At 35.3% G+C, this 23777-nt stretch overlaps 1 protein-coding gene across 1 annotated transcript; it reads right to left on the bottom strand.

Moving 5' to 3' along the window:
• Positions 1-59: 59 nt before the first annotated feature.
• LOC126807724 (uncharacterized) lies at positions 60-22941 on the bottom strand. The gene is made up of 29 exons (XM_050532497.1): positions 22911-22941; positions 22583-22657; positions 21068-22177; positions 20827-20937; positions 19843-20676; positions 19466-19540; positions 19073-19166; positions 18391-18538; positions 17840-17897; positions 17435-17540; positions 16760-16851; positions 13499-13616; positions 13214-13345; positions 12876-13042; positions 12531-12621; positions 12000-12200; positions 11285-11446; positions 10874-10983; positions 10425-10540; positions 9868-9989; positions 8231-8363; positions 7278-7396; positions 6661-6798; positions 5979-6158; positions 5222-5378; positions 4055-4149; positions 3254-3376; positions 1410-1561; positions 60-65 (listed from the first exon to the last, which is right to left on the bottom strand). Exons 2-29 carry the CDS (start codon positions 22655-22657, stop codon positions 60-62), a joined length of 5025 nt encoding a protein of 1674 aa, XP_050388454.1. The 5' UTR covers positions 22911-22941.
• Positions 22942-23777: the final 836 nt, after the last annotated feature.

Genomic DNA, 23777 nt, shown 5'->3' with positions numbered 1-23777 from the left:
CCACCCTACCGCCTGGCCATCCCTTAAATCCACATCGTTACTAAGAGATGGTACCTCATTCAACGCTATAAGAAAATTAAAAGAATACATCACACATCATACTTATTTCCGTTGCGTTTGTTTGAATGAAAGTTTATATTTCAAATACATTGTCGAAAAAGTGGGGTTCATTTTTTTTTCTTTTTATTGTAATTAATAGCTTTAAAAGCCAGTACACAGTGAAATATACATATAGAGTAGACTATTATATTGCAGAGAAATATCGTGTCTATCAACAGATTACTCAAATGTTTGAAACCTGAATCTCGTGATCTGGGATTCAAATGACCAAAGTAGTAACAAGTGATTTTCTACAATTTGAATATTTAAACACCAAATACTCGAAAATTCCAAATTCGAAGTCTAGAGGTGATGACTAGCAGAAAACACAATGAACATAATAGTTGGGTAAAAGAGCAAAAAGTAGAAAGTGAATGTATCGACGATAAGTATTGAATCGTGAACCACAAACGTCTTCCATTTAATATGTCTTGTTAAAATAGACATATGAAAGCGAGAGATGTCGGATCAAATTTCATATTTAACTTCATATTTTTACTTACACTGACATTGTAGAAGTTGACCGGATAATTCTCCTGATCTCATACAGATTCTACTTTTACTGCCTGACTTATATACATAACCAGTATCACACAAATAGCTGACGTATTCGCCAATTTTTAATGACGTCGTTGTTCCGTTCTGTTGAACTCCTTCACCACCAGATTCAACCGTGCATTTTTTATCTACAGCGTAAAGGAGTCCTATTAATAAATTTTAGTCTACAAATCTGTAATCAGTAATCAGTTCCCAGCTGCACGGAAGGGATCATTGTCACCCAATTCCAATAAATTACCCAAACCAAAGTCTATAACTATCAAATGACCCTTAGGCTATCCGAGAAATTTAAAGATTACATCCGTACATGTTTGGAACTGAAATAGGGCCTTCTAGAATTGTTCAACCATCAAGTCATTTTTATTGGAGGATTTTGTAGTACCCTTATTACAACATCTATATCTTAATGACTACCTCAAGTAAATTTGTACCTCATAGCCCTTGATTAATCATTAAGTAAAACAAGTCTGTATTTAAGGTACGGGTGGGGGGGAGCGTACTATAGAAAGGGTGAGTTGATAGGGTAATCCCTTGATTGATGCCATTGTGGGGTAACTCTCGGGGTTGAATTGGTGAACAAAAGAAAAACAAACTCTTTCAAGACTATTAAATTCTCAGATCGACATATTATATACTTAAAGCTGTAAGAAGGCAGACATGCGATTATATACAAAAATATGTTTTCAAACACTAACCCTAGTTCTTCTTAATCCACGTGAGCCACAAACAATTAAACTTGTAGTCATATTTACTGGATAATCAAGGAACATCTTACCTGATACCTCACATATATTACAAGAGACTGGACATTCACTCCTAGCCCATCCACCATTTTGACAGGATTGGGGTAAGGCAGCCATAATATCTTCACAGTTTTTCAATCTATCTTTACATAGCACGTGCTCTGAACATGATCAAATAAAACTTTAGGATTAAGTTAATCCTATTAAGATTACAAAATTATGGATTTTTTTTGACATATGTTTGCTTGTATTTTTGTAGCAGATTAATAACTGGCTCCAGGACGGATCTAGGAATTTTGAAAAGGGGGTGGGGCGCCGCAAAATGAGGGCACTGACCTCGGACACGGGGCACGCCGATGCGAGGGGTAAGGGGTGTCCCCCCAAGAAAAGTATCCGTCATTTCCTTGCATCTGTAGCCATTCCAAGAGCTATTTGGCTGATATTTTCGTCTAAGTAAACGTTCGGAAATCGTTGAAAAAGAGCCTTAAAATCGAGTAAAAGAGCCTTAAAATCGAGTAAAAAAGCCAGTTGAACATGCGACTCGAAAATTGTCAAGGTGAGCGAGGCATTATGATGGGTAAAAAGACGAATCTATACCCTAGCCACTTCACTATTTAAGCCTTGTAATTTGTACTGTGTACTGTCCACACATGAAACAATGCTACATCAAGTTGCACTCATGCGCGTCGGTGATGGACATGAGTGTATATGCCGCCGATTCCACAAGATGCTATCATTGATGTCTGTCTATAGTCACTCTATAGGATTAGGGCACCGTCAGCTAAACAACAAGAATTCGTTTGAAAGTGGAAGCATTAATTAGACCAGACTGGTGTGTTTGAGTCGATGGGTTGAGTCATTTGGGATCCCTGCAACGGGTTGGGAACGGACATATTTGGGTCTGAGAAAAGGCACTTAATTATTTTAATGTGATAATAAAAAATGTCCATTTCTATTTTGCCAAAACTCTAGAAATATTGTGCTCGTAGCGCTTGACAAAACATATATATATAAAGTCTTTAGCTCTCAGTAATAACTTGTTTTTAAAAGTTTCTTAAATGACGATAATGAGGTACATTAGCGTGTGTTAATACGTAACGGGTTCCACCCTCTAGCAGGAACTACTTCAAACGAACATTACCAAAAGTTGCTATCCTATAACTTGGTATCATCAGTTGATTGAGAAATTGAACTTTTCAATGGAATGTAAGATTAAACAAGTTCACACAGATATTTAGGATTGGTGCCATTTTTAGAACAGGGGGTTTAAAATCTATTCGGACAGAACAGGGAACCAATGAAGATCCTGTAGAATGGGTGTGATGTGATGCGGGTGTAGTATAGTATTAGAGGCATCTCTCTGTTTTTGTTCATTATTAACCAATTTTTTGATATTGTTGTGTACATACGTCATGTATATATTGTTCTACCATTATGTTTTAAAATTTATATCAAATGCTTGTTAACGAATAGAGAATCCCAGTCAATATGTCACTCGGGAATAAACAGTAATTATATTACAAATCATTCAGTCTTGTGTATTTCCAGTTCAATCACTAAATGCTAAGATAGTCTACATCTAGTGTTCTTCAACAAACAGCGTACCCATTCAACACATTATTGTAACATTTTCCATTATGATAAGTTTTGCTTGACTTCGCCGAATTCGTCGATTTTGTCTACTGGATAGTGCTCGACTTCCATATTTTCAAACATCGAACCCACTCCTCATTTAAATTTATAGTTGTGATGATTTCGAATGACAAACTTAATACATAATGAATGTGATAGGATTTGATCAGTGTATCAAGGTAGTTGTGATTTTTAATAAACAAGTAACATGAGGTACTTACTTTTGGTGGCCCTTTTACATACAAAATCTTCCGGCCAATAGCCATTGGTTGCTACCCATTTTCTTCCCTTATCTTGACCAAGTAATGATGCGTATTTAAAGTCGTATCTGTCATACGGTGGAGCTACAAATCATAATTACATTAAATGTATTTAGGTAGAAATGTATATTATTAAGTAAAGTTACAATTTCATATTTTCTAAGAAAGTCAAAACATAATTATTTCTATGTCTTTTGCTCAATTATACGATCATAGGTGTCATTCTCACACTTAAAACTCATTTACACCGGAAATAATAACACAATTACCTCCCTTGTTTTCTATTCTCCACCATTGAGTAGTTATCTTCAAACGTTTGAATTTGAAGATGAAAATGATATTTTTGCCAATTTCTCAACTGGCAATAGTGAATTATAGGATTAATAGGATTATTCTTTAACAAGGTAGGACTGTTTATAGATACCATCTATTTTAAGGCTTTATTTTAATAAATTTTAAAAATATAACTTAAAAATATGAAATTGCAACTTTAAGTAACAATACTAGTGAGTAGTCTTATGAACGAGGTCTAAATCAGACAACAAATATTATTGCAGTTAACTGAATAAGAAAAGATATGTCTATACTTGTATATTTTCAGTTGTTTTGAATTTACTTTGTAAAGTCTGTACTATTCGAATAAATCTTGTCCTCGTTGTATTTTTGTGTGCAGTATAGTTCAAGTGCAAGCAATTGAGGACACAAACATCTAAATATACTAGAAAACTCCCAAATTATTCTAAATCCCAAATAATCCCTTACCTTGCCATGGTAACCATTCAGTAACATTTCCATCTGGCCATACCCACTTGCCATCCTTCTTCTCCAACCCTATCATTACTTTATGCATAGTTTCCCTACAGCGTAATTACAGTACAGTACAAATACATATTTATTTATGGGAGGACATGCAGTACCAGGATTATAAAGATTGTGAATCAATCATTCAGAACATTCACCAATGATATTGCAGGAGGTGGGGGGGGGTAATCTGGTTTGCGTGAGTAGCATTTATTTCATGTTTGAAGTATTGCTAAAAAAAGACTGTTTTTTTTGACGGAAGTAAAGTAATTACAAGATCAACAAACGAGGTTGTAGTAAGGCAATTAAATATGTGCAGTTGACAGTAGGCTAGACACTACTAATTTATAAGAGTAAATTTCATGTTTTCGAAATCAAAAACTAGAGTTACAACTGAGCTGCCAATCAAATGGTCTTACACTTATTAAATACGCATAGATGACATTTGAAGACATAGCCCAGATTTGGTAGATATTTGTTTATTAGTAATAAACAACGACCAATTAGATTACTGTAGTCTAATCAAATATACGTGGCTGTCGCTGATTTCGAACTCCCTGCCTGGGTTTGATCAGAACACAATGAATCGAACGTAGATCTTCAATCTTAGTTTAGTACATATATTCTAAGTTTTGTCAAAATGTATTCGCGTATTTACAAGGTCGCATATCTCTTAAGACATACTTTACATTTTTGTAACTGTTAAAATACTTCATACTATAGCTTAAAATAATTATTTTAAAAAAAATGTTAGTTGTTGTATTGGACCGTAACCGCAAGCAAAATGCACCATCTAACTTTAATTTACAAAACATCAAAACCCCGTCTTCAGCATCATGACATTTTCGGAATGCACGCTTAGGTAAATGCATAGATCAATTGAAACTGGCAGTATGCAGGGCCATCATACCCCGATTAACTCAAGTCTGTACTGAGAACCGATATATACCTTGAATTACGTCATCGACATTGCCTTGACGTTGACACCTATTTTGCTAACGAGTTAGCGCGAACGGAACGAATCCAATATTAATCTCGATCTATATAGTCTCTCACAAGACTGTGATTTCATTGGAAATGTACACTCAGGATTGTACATGTATAAAATGTGACAAGAAGACGCCAAACCTGATGGAGATCACAAAATCTTCTTCGGCTTGATCTACAACTGTTGTTAACGTAGCTCCATGTTCTTTACAGATCTGTTCAGCTGCCACACGTTTCACTGGTATACCGAAATATTTATAACAGCCCTTCTTATATTCTGCCCATTCATATGGACATCCTTTGAAAAATAGTAAACATAATCTATCGATGTCATAATTGTTATATGACAATATTTATAACACGTTTGTTTATATTCTAACCATCCAAACTGAAAACGTTTTAAACAAATAATGAATAAGGTTTCATAACCATCCTGTCAAATTACCAGGAATGATGCCAGTACTGACTTAAGCTCTCTATTCGTTACAGATATAGCTTCAGAATGTTGCCCTGATATACATGTATCACTCGTTTTAAGAACAGGCCTTTTCATATTGTACAAACCCTTTAAGTTTAAGAAAACAATAAATAGGCTTTAGATTTCGTTAATTCAGAATAGATACTTTTAGACGAACATATGATCTTGGTGACACTGACAGTTGTTATTACAGTCCTAATTTATAGGTCAAATACAAGTATATTTAAAGACATAAAGCTACCAGTGTCCATTGTTATCATCATCCTCATCACAAGTCCAACAATCTGGCCCAATCATTTATTTAAAAGAACTATTTACTCCAGTAGACCAGGTTCCATATACAAGAATTGTTGTATTTTAGAATCAATTATTACCCACCACAGATAAACCTTATCAGATAAACAAAACTTCTGTACTTACCACCACAGACATAACCTACAGGAGACCAAGTTCCATCTGTTAAACAGAAACTCTTGTATTCTAAATCTTCAGTTTTACATTTATATGTTATAACATCTGCTTCTCTATATTCATCTTTCTTTCCAGACTTTATCTCAGCATCTTCTAATATTTCCGGTGCCGGACATGATACATCTAAATCTATAATGCACAAGAAAGTTAGAAATAATTATTTCAGTGTTAGTACAAACTATACTGGTTTGATCCAACATTGTCCCAACCCTTTATACAGATATAAATCCTCTATGTTTTTTTTGTGGGGGGGGGGGGTATTTTGTAGAACGAGTGTCGTGTCATTCTTGACGCATCCTGACGCTATGTTCTTTCCCTCAGCACCATGCTGTATGCTAGTCGATAAATACAAGTTGATACACCATTAAATAATGGCCATTGCAAGTTCGATTTAAATAAATACATTGACGTCCTTATAATGGCATAACAGATCTAAATTTAAAGCATCGCCATTGTTTTCTCTTTAAGGTTTTCAAAACTATTTATTCCATAATACTGTCATTTTCTATATACTTACCTTGATCTTCGAATTCCTATTCGACCAGAACATGCTAGCGGACTTGAGAAAGAAAGTGATATGCTCGTTTTCTAAACTTAAATTAGGTTAAATCGATCACTAAAAGTTACTTACATGATTTTTCCTTTTCTGCAGATCCACCACCCCCGCTACATGCCAAGGCACACCCTGACAGGGCAGTATCTCTCTGACAAAAATCGGGATCTTCTTTTATCACGTCATCACAGTCGTCATAACTGTTGTGCATCTTCCCTTTTTTTCATTAAATAAAAAAAACATTGATTCGCATATAAGATTTGATAAGCCTTTTGACTTTAATGGCGTTTCGGTGTATCCAGAAAGATTGAGCTCGTTTAGATGTATTTACATATCTACAAAAGTATGTAATACCTGTAATAACAACAGTATACATTTTGTCGAGTGTTTCAGACTGTACCTTTTCTAAATACCCCCCCACCCGTCCTTATTAACCCAGTCTGAGCAGAACAGTAGAACGTTAAACTTCTTTTCATTTCCTTTCTAAAAACCCATTCTACATGCATTAGATTCTAAAAGCAGATAGTTTCTAGTTAGTCGCCACTTTGGAATGTCGATTGTGTGGTAAACTAAACATTACGAGATCAATTTTAAATCCAGTTCCATCGAACCATAAGTATTCAAAATGCCGATACGTTTACAGATGGAATGGCAGTGTCTAACGGGGCATGTACTCTGATCGTATTGATATTTACCTATTTTACTGACGTCACAGTAATTTCTACTGCAATCAGATGTTGCTGTATAACACCAAGGCATAATACCATCATTGGGATTACGACAATAATTCTCAATTAAATCATCTTCAAAATCACTGTAAAACAGGAATAAAAGTACAAACTCGAACTAGTTTTATAAACTATGATAAATAAAAAATAAAATGAGTCTCACGCATTGTTTGGTATACTTAATTGGCCGAGGAACCGTTGAAGACAATCACGTTCTATAAAGTTTGAGTAAAACATAAATAGTTGTGTAGCCTATGGGATATGGTAATTTCTTATAAATTGTATGTCAACCATGAACGACAGTGGTAATATGTAAGGGATAATGTCTCTTTAAAAAAAACATCAGTGGATGATATTCACAATTATAAACCTGTAACGGTAAATCTCTTTGATTTTTGGGGTATATTCTATGCCTGGAATAACTTGAGGTCTGAAAGGAAAGTGAGGGGCGACTTTGGATATATACAGGGGAATTTGGGGTTATTCTTTTGAAAGTTTTTCTTTAAACCTGTAACAGGTTATTCTTCCAGGGTAGGTTTTTTTTTCCATAAGAAAACATGATCTAAGGTTTTTCTTATGGGAGTTCTGGGATATTCTCATTTTGCGTACATGTAAACATAGACGGTTTATAAGCAAGATAAAGTCCTCAACTTCGGTTATGCTGGGGAAGAAAAGCTTCAGAAAACACCCTCGATAGAAACACCTCGGCCTACCGGCCTCGGTGTTTCTTTTTCTCGGGTTAATTTTCTTCAGCCTTTCTTTCCCCAGCACAACCTCAGTCTCGTGCTTTATCCTACAATGAGTGACTTGTGACCAGGTCATATACATAATTACGTTCAATAAGTACCCGGGTCTCAGTGGATGGTGTTCACAGTGAGTGGCTTGTGACCAGGGTATACATGGTTACGTTTAATACGTACCCGGGTCTCAGCGGGTGATGTTCACAATGGGTAACTTGTGACCAGGGTAAACATAGTTCAAACGCATGGGTAATATTGACCTTGCCTCTGTACGTTCTGCCTTTATTTAATGGATCATAAACATAGTCTTCATCTGAATAGAGAACATAAGCAATGGTATAGATGAGTTGTAGATTTCATGAGGTGGTGTCGGCAGTTCGATCAGAAGCTTGCACGCAAAAGTAGGGTTGTGTGTATAACTTATTGGGTCTTCTCTAGGATCTACAGTTGCCTCCCCGCAAGCAAACGAATAATTGAATACAGTTTCACTATGAGGACCAAACATTCCAGGCAACATGAGATTAAACAGGATGTTTAACGTATAAAATTGTTATGAAAATAAATTATAACACAGAATTGTTCATTAAAATGAGGCATATAAATATAAAATGCACTGATGCCATGTGACGATATGGTGTTTATTAGAAAGTGGCTGATATCACCTTGGTTGAAGCGGGCGTTACATAAACCTATTCCACACGAAGAGTCGAGAACCACGAAACAGTCAATAGCATAGATAACAAACCTCATCTCTCAACCCTCCGTGTCTCGAGATAAGAGATGGTGCTATATAGTTCCACGTAGCAAAGCCCAACGCAAATCACACTGGGACCCATTAAGCAAAATTGACAATATTTGTGATCAAAACGACGATTGGTTATTGTTATTTATAACATTTCTGCCACATCCAACTACATTTAAGCATAAAATCCTACCTGAAACGGGTATAAATCATCGTATTTAAAATCGAGGCGTTAAGCCGTGTTACATAATCACAGATGTTATAGACGCTTCCTGCCACTTTGACACATGAAAGTGATTTTAATATCAACATATCAACCTGTCCGACCCTGAAGTTCTTAGTAGCCTTTCTTATGTGATTATGTAATCTTAACTTGTTATTGGCATGTTTTATTTAAACTTTCTTTGTCTGATTAGCATGTATCGAATGTTAAACCTGATATGATATATGATACATTAGCCAGATTGCTAATAAGATCGTTTGATTGGAAGGGTTTATAAACCCAGATAACAAACGAATCGACAGTCAGGTCCGGCTAGGACACAAGAGCGGAGGCCGTGGGCGTCTTGGCACGGGACGAGACGGAACGAGGGGGACCGCCTGAGAGTTGGCACATTTGTGCCAAGCTAGGACATGGCTCTCTCAATACAAGCTAGTTCTGGGTGTCTTTAACATTACGATGTTTGTATATAATATGTTAGGAGAAGAATAAGAGTATGATATGAAGTTAAACAACGTGATTAAAGAACCAATAGTGTAACAGCCGTTACAGGAACGCCATTTTTAAACGAGAGATGGATGACGGTGTATGTCGGATAGAAACAACGCTTCATTAATTTAAACACGAATATTTAGTATTAGGCGATAGTTGTGCCACTACATCAGCCTCTTTAAGTTTAATTAGTCATAAATTATCTTATTTTTAAGATGTTACATGCATTAATAAAGAAACTGAGTTTGCCACTTGGAACTAAAGGCACCCAATCTCAACGTATTTAGCTACGTTCTCGTAGCTATCAGTAGCACACCATGTAGATAGTGTTGGGATAGCTATATACATAAAATATAGTCCTACCTTGTATAAGTTTAACCGTTGCCTTAAATCCTTTCTTAGAGACAGCACTATTACTTCTAAAGGTCAGACTTATATTATTATATACACTTACAATAGTCGTTCCTAATTGACTACCACAATATCTAGAAAAACAGGAGATTGCGCATATAATGGTATTATTTAATGTTAATTTTCCTTGTCGAACGTATGGAAGGATGAACTAGAGAAAGACTTTAAACGCAATATAATAATATGAAAATCAAACTACAATAATGTCAAAATCAAAATATAATAATATTAAAATCAAAATACAATAATATTAAAATTAAAATTAAATTTTACTCCTTAACCGTTGCGTAACTAATTTATAATAAAATACATGTATATAGTCTTAAGTTTTGATTTCAACACACTGGGTAACCAAACATATTATTCCAAATATAATCTTATCGATTGATTGATGTAATCTTTGAGAATCCAATTATGTATGGATTCTAGGTTGTTACAGACAGTTAGATTTACAATCCATATCAAAGAGAGGCGATACTTATATACACATAATAATCGTTTACACTTACTTTATTCCAGCTTGTCCCATTCTGTTTTGTCGTATTTCTAAATAATCATGACAGGTTGATGTCCCTTCAACTTCAAATTCATCAAAATCAATTTTAATGGTCAGATGTTCTGGTCCCTAGATTAATAAACAACTGTCTCCATTACAAGGCACAAAAAAACAACACCGATTTTCAAACCGAACGCGAACTGGTGCGTTTTATTAATATCAAGTTGGTGCTTTGAAAACACGGATACCAGGTGCAGAGTTTTACTATTCTACTTTAGTAGTACAACATCTACAATATTAGCTGTATGGACTACGGAGATTAGCAACTTATTCGAAAGGTTTTTTTGTACCTGTCAATTAACAAGAAAAGGTAACATTTATTCCAATAATTATTTTAGTTCTCTGATCCGTTCTTATTATGCTCATCCTTATGGAAGTCGACATTAGAACGAGGTTACTTACCTTGATGAGCCAGTTACATTCTGTTTTATCAGGATAATTTTCTGGATATCCAGGACTAGTTATAGTCACGGATGGGTTACTATGATCTAGGTCAATGATTTTACCACATCCTAAAATATATAATGAATTGATTTGTACATGAACACACAGACGCCAAGAATACTTTAAAATACACCAAGTTCTCCGCCTATAGTCATTATGTACATATTTTAGCTGCCAAATTATGAAACCATCTATTTTTTTTTCAATATTTTGTAGTGTGTTTGCATTACTTGGTACCCTAAAACGAATTAATTCTGGAAAAACGTCTGGGCAAGTTTGTTTGAATCCACACTTGTTATAGATAGATTAACGAAAAATAGTTAGAGACTCTTGGATCTATGTAGAAATTGAGGAATGTCTATATCTCACCTATATTTAACGGATAGTAATAACAAACTGCTAATCTGATAGTCCCATAGTTGGGATTAAATGTAACTTTAGGATGCTCTACATTTGTCGGAAAGCCAAAACCATCAACTGTGGCTGCAGGTTTATTCTGAACAACAAAGAACTCTTCTTGGTGGCCCATACCTTTTTTTTATTAAATAAATAAAATAATATTTATTTGTTTAAAATAACATAGAAACATATCGTGTACTGATCTAGAGTGTGACCTTAACTCTAATGGATGTCATATTTTGAAACAAATGCTCCTACGACCACTATGGGATAGCTTGTTAATATAGTTCCTATATTACTGTTGGCTTTGTTAAAGTATCTGCATTGGATGTATTTCCAATATGCAATATTAATAGTACATAATCCAACTAAATGACTTAGACCAGATTCAAAGCACCGTATTTTACTCGCAATTATGGATGGACTCTAAGACAGGATTTCACAATATGAACATAACGTATACTTTTTAGCCATTCATTGTGTGCGGCTGTTTGATTTTTAAAATTAGAACTGCCCAGTAGTCATGGTTATCTAGAGTATCTCTAGTTGATTAGTGATACTGTTATTGTTAATTGGACATAGGGATAGTGCCAGTGGTTTGGGCTATAGAGCACTCTCTGTTAAGCATGGCCGTGTAGTCAAAAATAATGCTATATTGAAAACAGATATCCCAGGCAAAACAAACCTTCAATAATTTGGCAAGTTCCACTATGCGACACAAGAGCGAACGGAACAGTATTTGGTAACCTTACTGCAAGATCCTGAAAACCATCACTGCGACAACAGAAGAAAAGTCTCGTCTGCTGCTCAAATACTCCGTCTGGTACAGCGCCAGTGGTTTCCGGTGCAGTTGTCTCCCCATATTGTATAAATGATTCGGTGAAGCCTGAATAAAAGCAGTAATGTATAGATTTATTATCCCTCGTGTTCAAAAGTTCTGAATTTAAGTCTTGGTACATAGTGTGAAAGCAAATATTCCAAGAAGAACATTCGCGCATAATATAATTAACTGACTCCGATTTTAAGAATATTGCATGAGACAGTCTAGTTGATAGAGCTTTCGAGATATAATCATTTTTTATTTGTAGAATTTATTTGCTTTTGTTAACTCAACAATTGAATTCTGTTTGTAACTATTAATAGAACTTTATTTGCATAGGTTATTTTAATTAGAAATATAAGAGTTAATAAATACAGACAAGAAGGGATGTTATACCTGCTGGACATTTTCCACCTTTTCTAAGAATACAATACACACCAGGTTCCCACGGTACCTCACTTTTGTTGTCTTCATCACTGGTACAAACCTTAAATAAATATATATCTTCTGCACAGAAGTCAGATATCAAAAGCGAGAGAGAGGGAGGGGGGGGGGGGGTAACGTCCTCTAGACTCGAACTTGATTCTTTCGAGATAAACATATTTCGGTGTAATGTACTTTCAATCATTGTCTTTCCCACAGCAGTAGGCTTGGCTAGACAATAGATTGATGACTATGGTTATGGTTTCAGCTAGATTATTTTATATATATATATATATATATATAAAACCGAATACTAACCTGGATTTCAGTCTTTGTGCCGTCATAACCAGAACCGAGATGCCATAAATTGGAGTTATATGATTTGGTCGAGTGTACAACAACCTTGCCTTCTTTAAGTCCTTCTGGGCAACCGTTTTCTGGTCTTAAGATCGAATAGGTACCACCTGGCCACTGCTTCATTACAGCTGATATTAAAAGAATAACGACTTAAAATGTAAACATTCTTACTACATCTTTTATAATTGTGTAAAACCAGTATTTTAGAATTTTTTCGAAAACTGCCGAGTATTTCCCATTAAATACTTTATAGTTTTGATTATTAACTTTAACAGCCGAAACAATTATTTTAAACATACCCTTTTTCTTCACATCAGCACAGCCCGACGCAGCTTCTAAACCAGTAGGACATGCACAAACACATTCATCTCTTACTAGAGTTAAATACCCTTCATTAACACACTGAAAATCTGCACTTGCACAATAAGTCTCTAAAATCAAAACATATTTAATTGAATCATGGGGAAATTTTTCATAATGTATATACATATCATCATATTGTAATTTGTTCTTGATTTTATGTATCTATTTAAGCCTATGTCGAGTTTGTTTTGATTAACATTAAACAAAAACTGTTATCATACCTCCACATTTGTGACCTAGTGATACTTCCTTATATGCGTAAAAGTCCGTATTTTTCACCCTTAAATAAGGTCCAGAGTACAACTGTGACATAACTGGTTTACCATTAACACTGAAAGTCTGCAAAACAAATTGGATTACTCTTCATAAGTATTAATTGCGAAATAAGTCAATTTCGCCAAAATAAGTAATTTATAATAATTAAGAAAGTGGTTAAGAGCGTGTCCACGAGAGCACCATGCAGAAATTGAAAAAAACGATAACCCGGGGGGTCAGCAAATTTCAACCATACTTGGTCTATGGGGACCCCTAGGCGACAGAAGTCACACGATGGAGTGAAAAAATTTTGAACTGACAACTTCCGGTAGAACTGGAAATTGTTGTTTTGGGGCAAAATTTGACATATTTCGACCAATTTGTTACTCTAATTTCAAAACGCTCCTACCCGAAAAGTTGTGTCTCTAAATTTTTGATATTGGTCAGGTATGATAGGCCTAGTAGTCGTCTTAAAATCCTGCAGTCGTTTGGGAATGAATGAATCGTGTGGAATTTTCTGTGAGTGATCATAAAGTGGTCATTTTACATATGTTTAAAACTATGCTATCCTAAAACGCATGTAGCTGCTTCTTTGCAGGTCTGACATAGAATTGCTTGGTGTGGTTGTGAAGGGCATTTCTCAAAGTAAATGTCAAAAGAAAAAAACTGACCGAAACGCAACCCACTAGAGTGCTGTAATATTCTGAAAATGTGTAAAAACGGTATTTTCCACGAAATTCGTCTTTTCACTAATGACCGAATACTATTTTCAAGAGTTCAAATGACCGTTGATTATGAACATTAGTACTATTTTTTGTTACTTGAACGTTCCTTGTGCCAAATATACTATCTTGGTTGTGACAAAATCGGACGTTCGCGGTCATCGTAGGAAAGGGGCTTAACTGGTGTATAATTTTGCAGGATCAGACAACGATTATTCTCACCTGTATTCAGTAGTTAGTAGCACGGAAGTGCATAAATGTAAGGACTGGCATAGCAAGCTTTTATATTAGCACAATTTAACCAAAGCAGCACCTTTTCAGCAATGACCAAAGATTATCTTCAAATGACTACTGATCATCACCATTACTTGTAACATTTCGTAATTTCAACGTGAATCGTGTCAAATAGATCATTTTGTTTAAAATCATAATATTTTTGTGACAAAATCTGACTTTCACGCTTGCTTGATAGCCATAGGGAAGGGTCATAAGTGGTGTGTAATTTTGCAGGGACCAGACCACTGTTATTAAGATCTGTATTCATGAGCAGATCATCGTATAAATTTGACTGACATGACTATCATAAACTTGATATCTTTTAATTTGTACACCTGCTCATGTAAAGAAGAACCATAAGAAGAAGCATTCAGAAGTGTTCATGTAGGGACATTTAATGTCTGGTATTGAAATCTCTGAATCATGGCATAGATCAAAACAGGATTTATGGCACTCCAGGATAATGTTGACCGCATGTGCCAAACTCCTACATATACCTACGTTCGAGCAGAAGTGCTCACTTACTTAGATTCCTACGTTCGAGTGTAAATGCTCTTTGACCTTCCTTCAAGGTTTTTGGACCACAGAGTACTGTTTTATTTTGTAGTACTGTTTTTGACCTCTTCTCCTTCAGGGATTTCAATATGGAATTATCATAGCCTCCCGATCTGTAATGCCTCTCCATGAAAACGTCCAAATGTTTCCATACAATGATCGGCTCCTAAATACAGATGGGAATAAGCTGGTCTGATTCCTAAAATATGGTTGACCAAAATAACCTATTTGGCACAAGGAACATTGGCAGAAAAGATGTTGTATGGTCGTCTTGCTGATTGTGTGACTACGACTTACTGTCACTGGATCATCTACAATCCCCTCGTCCTTAAAACCTGTTACAAGAGCGAACATGTACATCCCTCAGAAACACTTCTTTTACCCAAGAGCTAAAATATGCTTACACTGAATCGTGTATCATATTTCACCTTTCATTATATCATATTTATAGAAGACGATTTGTTCTGTTTAAATTGCATTGGACATTCATGAAACTTGTCCCTGGTCTAACACATAGACTTTAGATCCTAAGGTCTGTCACTGAGTTAAGTGGATATTCTCTTTTCCCTCAAGTGTATTATTGAAGTAAAATTGTACCATATGTTAGTCCCAAAATTACCTAGTTTGTGTTGAGTGGACCTTAAACTCCATTTCTCTCTCTTAAGTCAAAATCACCCTTGCTAACGAATATATTAACTTTGTGATGATGTCCATAGATACAGTATGCATCACCATATTATGCTAGTCCGAAAATGACCTAGTTTGTGTCCAGTGGACTTTAAATCTCATTTTACTTTGTTCCTCTCATGTGTAAATCATCCTTGCTAACGACTAAATGGAATATATTAAATTTGTAAAGATGTCCATACATATACTTCATGTGGGGTATTGATAGACGGGACATTTTATCCTAATTTTTGGTGTTTTTAATATATTTCTCCTGTTTTTATTATGACTGTTCCGGTCATTTTTATTTTTTATTTTGTTAGTAGGAAGGTTGCTAGTTGTGGGTAACATTCAACTTTGGTCCTAGTACCTGCAAAGTACGAGCTATAGCCTCTTAAACATTGGTTTTCATTAAATTCAATTTTCAGAGAGAGTTGGGTATCCGGCCAGTACCAAGGTAGCATAAGCAGTAGAAACTTCAAAATCAGTGTGAAGGAGGAACCTGAGTGGTCCTACTAATGCCCAAAATTTTGTCTATCCAAATCAATTATTGTCCAAATAGCAGGTCATTCAAATTTGGATCCAAAATTGCCTATTTTTGGCTTATTTTTCGATTAAAAAATACTTTTCCAATTTTCCAGGTCGATATCAACTGAATCAATCTAATATTTTGTGGGGATGTATCTGGGTACTAACCCATCTCACAGAAAAAATTTGGTCCAAATCCCTGACCCAAGGGTTATCACCCCCTGCATGGTGCTCTCGCGGACACGCTCTTAATATTTTATGATCGAACAGAGAACACAAATATGAGCGTATTGTGGGCCAGAAACCCACCACGACGTCATATTTAATATCGAAGTTCGCCTATCGATGCGCAATTGTCCAAACCCCTAGAAGAACAATGAAGCAATCAAATTATATATCTTATATATATATACAAAAACAAAACATAGTGTTATACTACGGAACCTCACCCCTAGAGAGATATTTTAGTAAAATTCTTACATTCATATTGTAGTGCATGTCAGATGTGATATCATAACCAACCATAGAACTTAGTGGAGAAGACATTTGGTCTACGAAAGCCCTTTTCTGTGCTGCAAAGCAGAGAAGAAAAACTTAATCATAAATACTGTAATTAGTATGCAAGGTTAATATAATGTAGCTCTAAACGTATAGCATATAACATTTATGTTACAGAGAAGGGAGAAGTAAAAACATGAAACGGAATTCAAGTCATCGCGGGAAGAACGACGTTAGATTAGTACTACCCTTTTTAGTTCATTACATAGCTAAAGTCCTTGAACTCAATCATGAGTGGACGCCAAAAGTTTGATTCTAAACCTTTCTGTTTTCATACGACTACATTTCAGTGCATGTGTATTATACCATCATGCCGTCGGTCTGTCCGTCAACAAATGATTTAGAAACGCAATAGAGACTACAGTTGTAACGAATATTTTCTCAGGCTTTTGAACGCCATAGAGATAATATTTCTTGAAGATATAAAGGATCCTTATCAAATTTGGTCATCATACAAGTTTTCATTTCGAAAAATATGCTATCTTATTAACTGGTAGATACTAACGTCTGTTTTTCAAACACTACCTACAATAGTACAATTAATTGATAAGGATCAATGTCATCGTCTTTTTATGTATACAAAATATTTTCACTCACCCGGTTTAATATTCTCCCAGTTTACCCGAATCCATCCTTTTCGTAAGGCCGACTGGTGTTCATGAACTAAACCTAATGTGTGACCTAATTCATGTAGACACAAAGGCTGAAATAAATAAATAAATAAATACCAACAATTTTCAGAAAAAAATATATATGCCAAATAACTCTAGATTAAGTATCAAACATCCACCAATTGGCATGCAGAGCATTGTTGCTAGCATCCGCTGAACTTTTGAAAACCACTAAAAGACGTAATGCATACGTCTCACACGGAACCTTTAAACATCTGTGTCTCACCGATTGGCAGATAGTTACTACTACTACTACTACTACTACTACTACTACTTTCCAATGGCCATTTAATATAATTTTGAATATTTGTTTCTCTATATCCAGAATTACCTTTCCACAACAGTTAACAGTTTGATGCCTTCTTGAGTTACCTTGAATTGACCAACAACTGAAGTAAATGAAATGAATGCCACTGAATTAGTGTTCCACTATAACTCTATATTTGAATTTTCAGACAAAAATAATATTATCCATGATAGGTAGGAAAGCTTCAGGGGCTGCGAACTTGTTGTGAAGCAACAACTAATCCCCCATAAGGCACACTTCACTATAAAATGTCTTTAGTGACACCCGTATAGAATTGAAAATAGACAGCACTTCCGTTCCATTTTTCGTTAATGTTTTGTACACTATAATGCAGCCTAACTACATCATTAAGGCGTTACTTTTCAATCGAGTCACCCAAACAAAATAAGTTTTGCTTTGACTAATAATGAATTTATGCAATCACAATGGCTTCAAACCATTTAAAACAACTGATAGACACTGTCAGAGGAAATGTCAACAGGTAAAAACGCATGGGTTCAAATAGTTTGCTTCTAATAATCCGACTGTCAGAGCTATAGATTCCTTGTGCTTTCTGTACCGCAAACATTACTTACCCGCCTTTTAGAACGTGTTCCATAACGCCATCATGAGTAAGCCCGTATTTGGATTTGGTATCTTTGTCATTTTGAACAAAACGTATACATGTTTGGGTTTGATATTTCAACATACATGCTCTACGTTCAAACTGTGACTGTGGGGTATCTAGAATTAAAGAAAATAAATGTGATCATAAATGTATTTTTAAAATAGTTTTATTTAGCTCTATTTTGTAGAACCTTAAAATAGACGAGAATGGGTCTAAAACGACACCACAATGTAATAATGTGTACATAATTATGTTCCGTGGAATATACAAACAGTTCAGATTAAATGGCAGTTGTTTGTGCCTGCTTAGTCCATTCTATGCATTGTTTTGGGTTTTTTTTTAATTTATTTGTCATTTAATTACTTCCGCATTGCCCCCTGAGATATATTCTTTTTTCATTAGAAATGGCGCCAGAAACCATGATGTCCATAGAGTACACGACCCGTTTACTGATTTTAAAATATTTATTATTCGTGTTTTTATATTTGAATAGTTTGGATAATATTGAATTATAGATTTGGTTCTTTTAACGCACTCTCCGTGTGAGGTTTACATGCATTAACTCTAAGAAATACTTTGTAATGTTCCTAACGTCGAGATCATAACCCATGCATCTTAGCTAACTCTAACACATTCAAATTAATACTTACTAAAAACTGCATCGAACTCAAATGGTACTATACCACGATCCCATCTGTTATATTCAGACGGCAATATAAACCTTTTCCTTCTGCCAGCGGATTTCTAAATTATAATTTAATTTGTGAGAATCAAAAACCGGAAAACAGTAAGCATGGTAATGTCCTTAGAAATTTACATGTCCTTTACACATTCAGTCATACGTCTTTGAGGGACATATGCAATCTTAACGACTTGTAAATAAACAAAAATATACGTAACTAAATTACACAACTCTTTGTCTCAAAATGTATGTGGTTGTATTGTGAATACTTTCCATAGCAAAAATCCATAATATCTCTTGGCAGTTAAATATATCATGTATATATATGGAAACAAATAAATCAATATAAATCAATACTTACAGGTACTGGTTTGGCATCCTTTACAGTAACAAACGAGTTCTTTACATACGCCGTAGATGGGAATAGAGAGGAAACCTTCACAAGAAGTTATGGAAATAGTGAGTTATGGATGATTGCTTATTTTCATTGCAGTTTTGTCATAACAATTCAATAGTACATACATGTAATGTTCATAATACTAGGCGGATGCCCGTCAAAAACAAAGATGTCAGATTCCTAGGAAAATAGAATTTACTTGCTGTGCTCAAATTTTCTTTGACAAGGCTAAGAATTTATTGTATTTTTGTATAACTATATTTTGTTTCAAACTGGTCGTTATTATAAGTCTTTTAAGAAATGAATTAATGAAATAAATCTAAATGCGTTATATTACTTACTGGGGGTCTTGTATTTACATCTCTTTTACGTCGTCGTCGTCCTTCTTCAGTTTCATTCTCTCCATTAACTTCATGATCTTGCTCTTGTTCCGTTTGTTCATTATGTTGTTCTTGTTCTTCTTGGTTTTCTTCTTCTTCTTGTGAATTAACACCTGCATCATTTTGTTCCGCGCCATCATCTTCATTAAGTGAATCCAATATATCATTAGCTACATCATTCTCTCCATTAACTTCTTCTTGTTCTTGATCTTCTTGTTCTTCTTCTTGACCTTCTTGTTCTTCTTCGTCTGTTTGCGAATTAACACTTACATCATCTTGTTCCTCGCCACCATCTTCATTAAGTGAATCCAATAAATCATTAGCTACTTCATTCTCTCCATTACCTTCTTCTTGTTCTTGCCCCGTTTGTTCATCACCTTCGCCTTGTTCTTCTTCTTCTGTTTGCGAATTAACACTTACATCATTTTGTTCCGCGCCATCATCTTCATTAAGTGAATCCAATATATCATTAGCTACATCATTCTCTCCATTAACTTCTTCTTGTTCTTGATCTTCTTGTTCTTCGCCTTGTTCTTCTTTTTCTGTTTGCGAATTAACACTTATATCATCTTGTTCCTCGCCACCATCTTCATTAAGTGAATCCAATAAATCATTAGCTACTTCATTCTCTCCATTACCTTCTTCTTGTTCTTTCCCCTTTTGTTCATCATCTTGTTCTTGATCTTCTCTTTCTTCTTCTAGTTCTTCTTCTGCTTGCGAATTAACACCTACGTCATCTTGTTCCGTGCCACCATCTTCATTAGCTATTTTAGCTTTGCTCTCTTCTTCTTTCAACTAAATAATAGTTCAAATGCAATTCTTAATTATATATTTGTAATCAAGTTTATTTTATATTTGGCTTTAGATTGTCATTTTTCAAAATATTTTAATTTGGCCATGCTAAGCTTTCTTTAAATCGTTGTTATCTTATGGAATAATATTTACCAATTTATCCTGTTCTTCAGGGGTCAGTAGTTCTGCTTCCATTTCCGGGTTAGCTTCATCCAAGGCCTCCATGGCTTCGGGGGTTTCTGATTCGTTGGAATCCTCATCTTCCTGTTAATATTTTTTTGAATATTGATATTTGAATACGACATTAAACTGTTTCAATATAAGTTATACATAACTTCTGTATTAATAAATATAAGCAAAGTAAATAGAACCACTGTGGTCATTAATATCTTACCTTGTTTTCCAAGAAATCTATTCCGCCATATACAGCTATTGCTTGTGGAGCCCCTGGTTCTTCATCTTCAGCATCGCCAATATCCTCCCTTTCTTTGCCCGGTTCATCACTCTCAGCTTCTTCAACATCGCCAGCTTCTGGTTGATAACCTGGTCCTTTTTCCACGTCCCCTATTTCATCGCTTTGAATCTCATTAGCTTCGGCAGTATCACTTGCGATATCTCCAATATAGCTATCTTCCATATCCCCATTTTCCTTAGTATCACCGCCCTCGCTTTCAACCCCGGTGTCTTCAGAATCCGCATTTTCCTCCCGCCCTTCATTTTCATTACTTTCACTTACGGCATCTTCGGATCCTTCTTCCACGACATCACTTTTTATCTCACTCTCATAATTGTTATTTGAGTCATCGTCTTCCCCACCTTCTAAACCTTCACCCTGTGCATCATCGATGTTGTCTCCGTCTGTTTCTTCCTCGGTAGCGTCTACGTTTGACTCACCATTTATGTCAACACCAAGTAATTCATCTTGAGTCTCGATATCTTGCACTACATCGCTTTCGTGTGTTTCTTCATCTGTAGTTTCTTCTACTGAATTACCATCATCCATCTCTAAAACATCGTCAGCATCTACGTCTTCTTCTGAATCACCATCTTCCTCCTCTGAGACATCGCCAACACCGCCGTCTTCTTCTTCCAATTCATCGCCTTTTATCTCACTCTGAAGATTGTTATTCGAGTCATCGGCTTCGTCACCTTCGCCCCCTTCATCTTCATCCTCGCTATCTTGGGCAACATCGCTTTCGCCAGTTTGTTCTTCTAAATCACTATCTTCATTTTCTGAAACATCTTCTTCGCTTTCAATATAGTTATCTGAGTCATCACCTCGATCCTCGTTTTCTTGGGCATTGTCAGAAACGTCGTTTTCGCCTCCGCCTGCTTCTTCCTCGTAACTTCCTTCTTCTGAATCACCACCCTCCGCCCCTGAAACATCGTTTGCTTCGCCCTCTTCGTTTTCAGAGACATCACTTTCCATATCACTGACAACATCGCCTTCGTCATTTATCAAGTTGTCAGTATCAGTACTTTCACTTGATTCATCTTCCACTGCCTGTATCAAAAATATACAATAATTACAAGCCCACAAAATTCTTTAATGAATAAAACTCTTTCTTACTAGACTGATCCCCGTGTTCCTAACTAGTCCGTCCATGGACGTGTGATCACCAATAATGATTTGATGAAATATATATTTATATATATACTCAGTTGACAGAAACTGTTTTAAATCAAAATTCAAATCCCAACATGAAGATAATATTCATATCTTTCTAGTGAAATTATTAACTCACGTAACATTACAGTCCTAAAAGATAGTTGGCAGAGTATATATTCGAAGAAATTGAAAACGGGGAGGAAAATATGAAAGAAAGGAAAACAATTCTTTAATTTCACGATTTTTACAGAAATGGATTAATTGAAGTATTTGACACCACAACAATATTAAATACGTTACCTGTCTTTTAACCATGTACCTTGCTGAAGATAAACCCAGAAGTAAGAGACACCACAATATGGCAAATTTCCTCATCTACAACAAATAACATTGATATTATTCATCAGTCAAATATAATTTGTTACTACATGTATTTCATAGGTAATAATTGGTTGTATCTTTATGATATTGTTCTGCGTGTATGATCCATTTTGGATCGAAATTCATTACGGGTTTACAGCAAACAGGGTATCTTTGTGAGCATTTTAATGTCAACCCTGAATTTTATATATAGATATAGAATTGTAGCAAATAATAAATATTACTAAATAAAATAATTGTTACAAACCTTGAAGAAACCTCTCCTCCCAATCTGGAAACTTGTAAATTACTTATTCTAAATGAGGCACTTATATAGTATCGTAATACAATTACTATAACAATGGACCTTTTAAAAAATAAACACACAAAAAACACGCGTATTTTAATTTGATTTAACTGAAATAAATTGCGTGTATTATATTTATCGAGCCAGACATATTAGGTCACTGGTATTAAAGTAACCGTTCCTTGTTCAAATTACATTTTCAATAGTCTTAATTCTCAATGTACATTTCAACACATAATATACTCTCGACCCCCAAAATAAAAACTTTAAAGGGGTCATTTTGTTATAAAAGAGCAATTAATTAACACGCTAAACAATTAACTACTGAGAAAAGGTGTTATTATCTTTCACTCGTATCTTTGGCATCATACATGTACATGTATTTTAAGCAAGTCTGTGAATAATTGGAGATATGTCTTATAAGACATCCATGAAAAGGACGATATTTCAATTTATGATGGGATAAATATGTAATTATAATTTTTGTTTAAATCTTTTATTGCACAATGAACTAACAGTATTATTTTAAAAAACGAAATGAAATAATACGGGATGCCATGCAATGTGCGATAAGAGAAAATTTTCTCTAACAGCGGCACTGCGGCCTACTGTTATTTCAAATTGCAACTGGCCTCCGTATTTTATACCATCCGGACGACTAGACTCTGTTGCCAGGCCCCCTGCCATGTGCCACTGACAAGGGAGGGGGGGGGAGAGGACGTATGCAAATCCCGAGGAACTCTCTCAGTCAACACCGGGAACGAACCCTGGACGCCCGGCGCCGTACTCACCGAGTATGGTTTAATAGAGTCCCCCTGTCAAACAAAT

This window comes from Patella vulgata, chromosome 9, assembly GCF_932274485.2.
Source record: "Patella vulgata chromosome 9, xgPatVulg1.2, whole genome shotgun sequence".
NCBI classification, from domain to species: domain Eukaryota; kingdom Metazoa; phylum Mollusca; class Gastropoda; family Patellidae; genus Patella; species Patella vulgata.
Note: the sequence above shows the minus strand (reverse complement) of the source record. Positions and strands in the feature narration are given on the sequence as shown.